Source organism: Callithrix jacchus, chromosome 10, assembly GCF_049354715.1.
Source record: "Callithrix jacchus isolate 240 chromosome 10, calJac240_pri, whole genome shotgun sequence".
Classification (NCBI taxonomy): Eukaryota; Metazoa; Chordata; class Mammalia; order Primates; family Cebidae; genus Callithrix; species Callithrix jacchus.
This window is the reverse complement of record NC_133511.1, coordinates 10,043,003-10,052,718: the sequence shown is the minus strand read 5'-3', so window position 1 is coordinate 10,052,718 and position 9,716 is coordinate 10,043,003. Positions and strand designations below refer to the sequence as shown.

The 9,716-nt window shown below is 44.6% G+C and overlaps 1 protein-coding gene across 1 annotated transcript; it reads left to right on the top strand.

The window, feature by feature from the left end:
* The first annotated feature begins 8,716 nt into the window (after positions 1–8,716).
* LOC100405643 (large ribosomal subunit protein uL11) lies at positions 8,717–9,370 on the top strand. Its single transcript, XM_002754372.7, has one exon. It carries the CDS (start codon positions 8,806–8,808, stop codon positions 9,301–9,303), a length of 498 nt encoding a protein of 165 aa, XP_002754418.3. The 5' UTR covers positions 8,717–8,805; the 3' UTR covers positions 9,304–9,370.
* Positions 9,371–9,716: the final 346 nt, after the last annotated feature.

Below are 9,716 nucleotides of genomic sequence, written 5' to 3'. Positions count from 1 at the left end.
AGCCTTCCTCCTCTTCTTCTGCCCACAACCCACCTCCTTATGCCCCTCCTGTCACCTCCCCACCTCATACATGGCCCAGCTTACAGTTTAGTCCCGTGGCTACCTCCTCTGCCCCTCCCCAACAATTCCTCCTTCAAGAGGTGGCTGAGGCCAAAGGCCGAGTTAGGGTGCGTGTTCCTTTCCCTCCATCCCACCTCTCCCGAGGCTCCTTTTCATCACATCCTCTAGTACTTAACCCAGTCCTGTCATCTCACCTGGAGTAACTTAAATGTTATCCTTACTTCTTAACATGCATTTTGTCACCCAATCAACCCCAACATTACAAAAAGGTACAAAAATTAAAATCTGGCCCTCAAACCCCACAACAGGAATTGAGCAACCTCACCTTCAAGGTGTTCAATAATAGGGAAAAATCTGCCCAGCGGCAGCGCATCTCAGAACTGCAGAGGCCTGCCTCTTCCGTAAGACAAACCCCAGCCACACCACCGGCTCACAAAAACTTCAAAGCACCCAGACTGCAGCGCGTCCAGCCGCCCCTCCCAGACCTTACTTCAAGTGTAGGAAACCTGGCCGCTGGGCCAAGGAATGCCCTGCCTCGTCTGTGCAGGGCCCCCACAAAAAGTCAACTGTCCAACTCCCGTCGCTGCTCCTAAAGCTCCAACTCTCGGCTTGGCGGCTGCAGACTGATGCTCCTGATCAGCTCAGAGGCCCCTGGACCATCATGGATGCTGAGCTTTGGGTGGCTTTTACAGTGGAGGGTGAGTCCATCCCCTTCTTGATCAACACGGAGGCCACTCACCCCACGCTGCCTTCTTTTCAAGGACCTGTCTCCTTGGCCTCCATAACTATTGTGGGAATTGACCGCAAGGCCTCCAGGCCTCTCACAACTCCCCATGTCTGGTGTCAATCAGGCCAGCACTCCTTTCCACATTCTTTCCTAATCATCCCCACTTGTCCAGTTCCCTTGTTAGTCCAAAATATCCTAGCAAAATTGTGTGCCTCCTTAACTATTCCTGCGCTACAGCCACACCTCATTGCTGCCCTCCTCCCCAAACCCGTACCTCCTTCAGTGTTCCCCAACCTTAACCCTAGGGTGTAAAACACCGCCTTCCCATCCATTGCTACAAGTCACTCACCCTTCATCATCCCCTTAAAACCTAACCACCCTTACCCTGCCCAGCCCCAGCACCCCATCCCACCACAGGCTTTCAAAGTAAAGCCTGTTATCACCCATCTTTTGCAACATGGCCTTTTAATTCACCCTCCTGCTTCTTCAGCATCTATACCCAAAGGGGTATCATGCATCCCCTTCCAAAGCCCAAATTTCTTCCCCATCTGTTATACTCTTTGGCCAGCATACATGCGCTCTCCCTGCCAGCCACATCCAGTTAATTTCCCAACCCCAACCCCATCCACCAAACAACAGCTTCTCTCCTTCCTGGGTGGGGTTGCTACTTTCACCTCTGAATACCAGGTTTTGCTATTCCAGCTAAGCCATTGTATAAACTCACTAAAAAAAAAAAAAAAAAAAAAAAAAATCCAACCATATTAATCCTAAATCCTTTCCTCACTCCTCCTTTCACTCCTTAAAGACAGCTCTAAAAACTGCTCCCTCCCTAGCCCTCCCCAACTTGTCTCAACCCTTTTCATTATATACTGCAAAAATCCAGGGCTGTGCGGTCAGGAATCTTCACAGGAGTCAGGCCCACGCCTGTAGCCTTTTTATCCAAACAACTTAACCTAACAGTCCTGGGCTGGCCCTCATGACAAAGTACAGCAGCAGCTGCCACCCTAATACTCTTAAAATCCCTCAAAACCACAGGCTATGCCCCATTTACCCTTTATCGCTCTCACAACCTCCAAAGTTTTTTCTTTACACCTCACACACTTACTTTCAGCCCCTTGCCTTCTCCAGCTTTATGCAGATGCCCCTACTACTTTTTTTTTTTTTATTGCATTTTAGGTTTTGGGGTACATGTGAAGGACATGCCAGATAGTTGCATAGGTACACACATGGCAGTGTGATTTGCTGCCTTCTTCCCCTTCACCTATATCTGGCATTTCTCCCCATGCTCTCTCTCCCCAACTCCCCACCCCCTGCTGTCCCTCCCTTATTCCCCACAACAGACCCCAGTGTGTGATGCTCCCCTCCCTGTGTCCATGTGTTCTCATTGTTCAACACCCTCCTATAAGTGAGAACATGCAGTGTTTGATTTTCTGCTCTTGTGTCAGTTTGCTGAGAATGATGGTTTCCAGGTTCATCCATGTCCCTACAAAGGACACAAACTCATCGTTTTTTATTCACCCCTACTGCTTAAACCACACCTCTAAAAGTCTGTTTCTATTATTGTCTGACTGTGCTCAGGTTCACTGCACTCATTAACTTTTACATGCCCTGCTTTTGTTTAAGTTGCCGGTTTACACTCTCCCTCCAGGCAATTACAGCTAGTATTTCACTCCTGTTCTCTGCTCATACCCAATCTTGTTAATAAAAGTGAGTGGTTGCTTATAAATACCACATGCTTCCTCATGCACCATGAAAACAGAAGCTCTCCCTCCCCGCAGTTACCCTAGCAAGCCCGCAACTACAACCTTTAGCAGCCGCAGCCCTTGCTGGTTCCCTTGGCATTCAGGTCCAAAGCTCCAGAATAATGTTGTTTTTATGTAAATCAGCCTGGCCTCATGTAAAATGCCGTCAATAAATTAAGAAACAGAGCCCAAAAGCTCACTAATGGGGCAAATGGTTATTGTGGACCTGGCTGGACTGGTGGGACACTGTCTAACTGGAAGTCGTGGCTTCTTCCAACACTTAGTCCTCGAATACTGTCTCTCTCCTTCTCTTATTTAAACCCTGTGTTTTTCCAGTTAATCTCTCAATTCCTACAAAATCCTATACAAGTGATAACCAATCAGTCAATAGGACAGATGCTCCTTCTAACAACCCCACGATATCACCCCTTTCCCCAAAATCTGCCAGCGGTCTAAATTCTTTCCCATTTTTAGGTTTCCGCACCACCCCCAATCCCACTCAAAGAAGCCTTGAGAAGCGTCGCCCCCACCCTGAAACCTGTTATCACCCCCTCTTCTCTAATTCTTTCTCTCTCTGTATAAAAAGACAGATATGTCAGGCCTCCATGTGCAAGCCCGGACCCAGGAAGTCTAAAGTCCTGCCTGTCTCAGCTGATCACCCCCCAACCCCCACCTGTCTTGACCATTATCCCTGAAGGCCCAGTGGAGCTTCCCAGGGACAGAAGCTTCCCGTCACCCCACTCTGCCACCTTAACTGTTACCATGATAATGTGAATGAATACTCCTCACTCCATTCTTAACTACTTACCCCACCCACCATTGTAACTGAACTGATGGTCTGTATACTCCTTGCCCCTACACCCACCACTGTAACTCATCTTACTCTGTGTGTAACTAAGGCATGGAGTTAGTAAGTAATTTGCCAGTAGTGAATCGGCTAATAAGCAGCCAAGCTAGGATTCAAACCCAATGATCTGTCCCCCGGAGCCTATGTACTTGGCCTTTATGTAATCCTGCCCCTCAAAGCTCAGCTGTTTAGTATGAAAACAACAGCCAGGGCCCCATAATTCTTTGGTCAGGGGTTTTGCAACTTTGTAGGAAACAAGCTTGGGGTTGGGAAATCTAAGAACTGTGGCTAAAAACATCCCTCTTGTTTCCTTGGCGGCAAGCAGGACTATATATATGTGTGTTTGTTTTTGCATTTTTAAATTTTTTTTCCTGCTGATTGCATAATAAGTGTTTTTAAATTGTGTAATGAAAGTGGTCAGCTCCAGTGAGCCTGCTGCCATGTAGGGGGAGATCTCTGAGTGATGGGATGTCTCAGAAAATCCAATACTCAAGAGGATCCATCAGGGCCGGGCACCATGGCTTATGCCTATAATCCCAACACTTTGGGAGGCCAAGGCAGGACAATTACTTGAGGTCAGGAGTTTGAGACCAGCCTGGGCAACAAGGCAATGCCCTGTCTGGATAAATCACAAAAAAACTGGCTGGGTGCAGTGGCTCACGCCTGTAATCCCAGCACTTTGGAAGACTGAGGCACGCAGATCACCTGAAGTCAGGAGTTCGAGATCAGCCTGGCCAGCATGGTGAAATTCCATCTCTACCAAAAATACAAAAATTAGCTGGGTGTGGTGGCAGCTGTCTGTAATCCCAGCTACTGGGGTGGCTGAGGTAGGAGAATTGTTTGAACCTGAGGGCAGAGGTTGCAGTGAGCCGAGATTGTGCCACCTCACTCCACTCTGGGCAGAAGAGCAAAACTCTGTCTCAAAACAGACAAACAAACAAAAAAACACACAGAAAAATTATTTGGGCCTGGTGGTGCATGCCTGTAGTCCCAGCTACTCAGGAGGCTGAAGTGGGAGGATCACTTTGGCTCAGGAGGTGGAGGCTGCAGTGACCCACGATAGTGCCTTTGCACTGCAGTCTGCGTGATAGAGCGAGACTCTACCTCAAAAAAGAAAAGGAAAGGGAGGAAAAGAGTATCCATCAGACTAACCAAGTTAGTAAAGACAGGATTAGAGCAAGAGTAGTATTTTCAGCAGTCGGGGCCACAGTGACTAGCTGGATTGCCAGTGCTGAATATCACTGCCTTGGGATTGAGGGCAGATCCCTTGCAGAGCAAAGAGGGACATTTTTTTGTTGTTTGTTTTTGTTTTGGTTTGATTTATTTAGAAAGAAGAACAAAGCTGGGCCCAGAGGGTCAGGGGTCTGTTTGAAGGAAAATCAGCTGAGTTTCAACCTGGGAATGACAGATAATCTGAAGGCTAATCTCAGAGAATAAACACAGAACCCATTTCCAAAAGGACTGAAACATTTTTCCTGAGATTCCACCAGAGATGGTTTGTTTAAAGTAACATTGGACCAGATATCCAAGAAGCTCAGTCTAGCCTCCACCCTGTCAGCCCAGACAGTGTGGAAGCCAGAAAGAATTGGAGCTGTGTACTTTACAAACTGCCAATCCAACCAGGTTATCACTAGACCTTGGTGAGATTAGGATAAAAGAAAAAAAAAAAATCTGGGTTTTGTAAACCTATCCATTTCTATGTTCTTATATTTTCTTTCTTTTCCTTCAGTTTATTTATTTTGGGGTTTGTTTTTCTCTTTCAGTTCTAACCAAGTCCCAGATGAGCCAAAAGGAAAACTGATTTCCTACACCTACATTGGGATAAATAATGGAAATGCTCCAGAAGCAGATAAGGTGGGCGAGAGCCAGAGAATCTGAGGCTGGGAGAAGAGTGAGGAAGTAGGATGGGGCAGGGTTCTGAACAGCAGGGCACACTAATACCTTCCTTCCCAGAGATTCTTACCTTATCTTTATGCTTCTCCTTGAAGTTTGTGCTTGCACGGTGGCCTTGGGCATAAGGTGAAAGAGGTTTTGTGACTTCCCATTGTCAGGGCAAGAGGAACAAATAAAGGATTGCCTCTATGGAATTGTGGAATGTTTGTTATCCCAAAGAAAAGCATTTGTCTTCTCTCACAGGGGAAATCCTGTCATTTTATCTTAGCACCGCTCTTGAAATAAGTAGTCTCCACTGCCTTTAATATAAGGGAAAACCAGGAGTGCAGGACCTAACCAGGGTATCCATCCAGGGCTTAAGTTCAAAGTCAACTCCACACCTGCTCAGGCCATTAAAATGACCTTAAAACTAAACCCTCTACCTCATCCCTACCTAGGTTCCTGCCCTGCCCTTTCCTTCTTCACGCTTTCCACAGAACAGAATATTGAAGCCTACAAACTCCAGTAGAGCAACAGAGGTCAATACCGGAGATGAGAAATGAACTCACAGGCTGATTGTGCAGGGAACCTCCGGTACATCTAAGAGCTTTGAGGAAGCCAGGAAAGGCCTGTGCACGCAGTCAGCCTCCTTCTCTAGCTCATTCTATCTTGCTGACAGAAAGTGCCTGGATACCCTTATGGGACACCCAGCGGCTTTCCGAACCCTGAAATGGCCCAGATTGAGGAATTTAAAAAAAATCTATCCCCCATCCCCACACTCGCAAAGAAAACTATTGCTATTGTTTTTAAATATGCTTTCTTCCTTTGAGTTAAGATCTGTCCATTATCTTTCCTTAATCTCTTCTGCAGGATCTTTGCAAGTAAACTGTGAAATTAAAGAACTCTTTTACTATTTTCTGTGACCATTAAGTATTTTACAATCCTCCCTCCTGTCTTTCCCTTCTTTCTCTTCTGTTTCCGATGCTTACTTTCCAGCATAGCTTTCCAAAGTGAATTCAGGAAGTAAATGTGTGCTTTTTATTTTCACTGGTCTCCTTCGCAGTCCTGTCTATGCTGCACTCACACACCTACTGAAAGAAAGCACACTCATAAGTTTATGTGAGATAATGTCTGAGTCGATGTTACCTTACCTATGTTTCATTAACCTACAGTTGTAAAAAATGCACTTTAAAAGGTTTAGAGTCCAAATGACAAAATAGTTCCCAGTGCTACAAAAGACCGAACTGAAAGAATATGTAATTAACATGCAAGAGGGATTTTTGGCAAACAAATATTTCAGCTTCTGTAGTATAGAAGGTAAATAGTGTGGCGGGGTTCGGAGGCTCACGCCTGTAATCCTAACAGTTTGGGAGGCCAAGACATGAGGATCACCTGAGGTCAGGAGTTCAAAACCAGCCTGGCCAACATGGTTTAACCCTGTCTCTACTAAGATACAAAAATTAGCTGGGCACAATGGTGAGTGCCTGTAATCCCAGTTACCCAGGAGGCTGAGATGGGAGAATTACTTTAACCCTGGAGACAGTGGTTGTAGTGAGCTGAGATTGCACCACTGCACTCCAGCCTGAGCAGCTGAGTGAGACTCCTTCTCAAAAATAAATAAATAAATAAATAACACCGAACATTGAGAAGTTAAATAGTGTGAAGAAGACTGAAAGACACAACGAAATCTTTAGAGGAACAAAACCAGCACAGGAATGTGTTCTTACATAAAATCATGTCTTTAAGATTCTATAATTTTTTAACACTATTACTAGCACTGTCTGCTGGAGTTAGCTTATATTTTACCAAATATGACTCCATTTAAATTACAAAAAGTTCTTACTTTAATACAGTCTAGAAGGATTTATTGTTAAATTAGAGAAGATAGCTACCCCAAGGATAACTATAAGTGATTGCATAATTTTTCCTAAGGCAATATGGTTTTACACATTTCCTCAATTTACAAATAGTGGTAATTTACCAATCACATAGGAGCCTTAAACATTTCATCAAATGCATGTTTAATAAACAAATGAGTTGTTGTTTCAGACAAGCAAAGAGAGACTTTTAAGCTTCAGACTTTTGATAAATGATAGAAACCCACTAACTGCTGAGGAGCAGTCTGACAGGAATTGGCAATGAAAACACACAGAACAATGAGGGGCCATTATCTTAGAGTTCACAGAAGAACAGCTTGGCATTTAGCCTGACGTATAATCAGTCTATTTTAGTGTTTATCACATAAACCAATGGATTTTTCCAAGTAATAGTAAATTAGGTGTGGCTCTTTTCTTTCTTTTTTTTGGAAAGGATTTCCTGACAATCTGTCTGGAAGTTATAATAATATCTTTGTATATTGTCACAAAATGGTACATTATGCACCTATAATAAACAATGGATCTTTCGTATCAGCTTTTGGATTTGGGGGTGTTTGAGGAGTTTTATTTTTGGTGCTTCTCCTTTGACTTTGTTAGTCTGTATCAAAGCTGACTTGACCTTAGTCCAAATCTCCTAAAATACATGCTTGTGATGCTGCACTGTATTAAATAAGGAGACACAGTGCCCATACAGCAGCCTGGTACCCATCATTCAACGGAGAGGAGCAGGGGCAACCTGATTCCCAAACATCATCCACAGTGTAACTCAAGACTTAAACATACATATCTTTGTAACCAAATATGTATTTATTAGCACATGGCAGCAATGCCTGCTTCATTAGAAAACCTTTCATTTTAACTGCCTTGTCCTTATAAATAAAATCTAAATTGTTAGTTGTGAAGAGAAGATACTTCTCAAGTTCAAATCATTTAGGGTTTTATTAGTAAGCCATCATAAAGAAGTCAAGCATTTGTGGGCAGGCATGGTAGCTCACACCTGTAATCCCAGCCCTTTGGGAGGCCGAGGTGGGTGGATCACTTGAGTCAACAGTTCGAGACCAGCCTGACCAACATGGAGAAACCCATCTCTACTAAAAAATACACAATTAGCGGGGCGAGGTGGCACATGCTTGTAATCCCAGCTACTCGAGAGGCTGAGGCAGGAGAATCGCTTGAACCTGGGAGGTGGATGTTGTGCTGAGCCAAGAGTGCACCACTGCACTCCAGCCTGGGCAACAAGAGGGAAACTCCGTCTCAAAAAAAGAAAAAGTAAAGCATTTAAAAAATATATATATAAATAGGTACATTCTTAATTTTTAATAATTGGAGACATTATATATCCATTAATACATTTTCAAGCAAAATTAAAACATGACTTGCTCTTGTATGTATTTGGTGCAAATTTAAAAATTATATTAAAATAATTGCTCAAATTTTAAATAATGTTTAAAATGTTCAAATATCCAGTATCTATTAAGAAAAACTCGTAGCAAAATATGAATAATAGGGAATGCCCTCAATCGGATAAAGGGCACTACTAGGGTTTGAATGCTTTTGTCCCCACCAAAATTCATGTTTAAAACGGAATCCCGCTTTCAGCTTTCGGCTCGGAGGAGGCCAAGGTGCAACTTTCTTCGGTCGTCCCGAATCTGGGTTCATCCGACACCAGCCACCTCCATCATGCCGCCGAAGTTCGACCCCAACGAGATCAAAGTCGTATACCTGAGGTGCACTGGGGGTGAAGTCGGTGCCACTTCTGCGCTTGCCCCCAAGATCGGCCCCCTGGGTCTGTCTCCAAAAAAGGTTGGTGATGACATTGCCAAGGCAACGGGTGACTGGAAGGGCCTGAGGATTACAGTGAAACTGACCATTCAGAACAGACAGGCCCAGATTGAGGTGGTGCCTTCTGCCTCTGCCCTGATCATCAAAGCCCTTAAGGAACCACCAAGAGACAGAAAGAAACAGAAAAACATTAAACACAGTGGGAATATCACTTTCGATGAGATTGTCAACATTGCTCGACAGATGCGGCACCGATCTTTAGCCAGAGAACTTTCTGGAACCATTAAAGAGATCCTGGGGACTGCCCAATCTGTGGGCTGTAATGTTGATGGCCGCCACCCTCATGACATCATAGATGACATCAATAGTGGTGCTGTGGAATGCCCAGCTAGTTAAGAAGCACAAAGGAAAATATTTCAATAAAGGTCATTTAACAACTGGTGAAAAAAAAAAAAAAAAAAAACTGAATCCCAATGCACCAGTATTTGAAAGTGTGGCTTTTGGGAGGTGATTGAGTTATGAGTACTCCACCCTTCTGAATGGGATTGGCTGCCCTTATAAAAGGGCTTATCTGGGCCGGGCGCGGTGGCTCAAGCCTATAATCCCAGCACTTTGGGAGGCCAAGGCGGGTGGATCACGAGGTCAAGAGATCGAGACCATCCTGGTCAACATGGTGAAACCCTGTCTCTACTAAAAATACAAAAATTAGCTGGGCATGGTGGTGTGCACCTGTAGTCACAGCTACTCGGGAGGCTGAGGCAGGAGAATTGCTTGAACCTAGAAGGCGGAGGTTGCGGTGAGCCGAGATC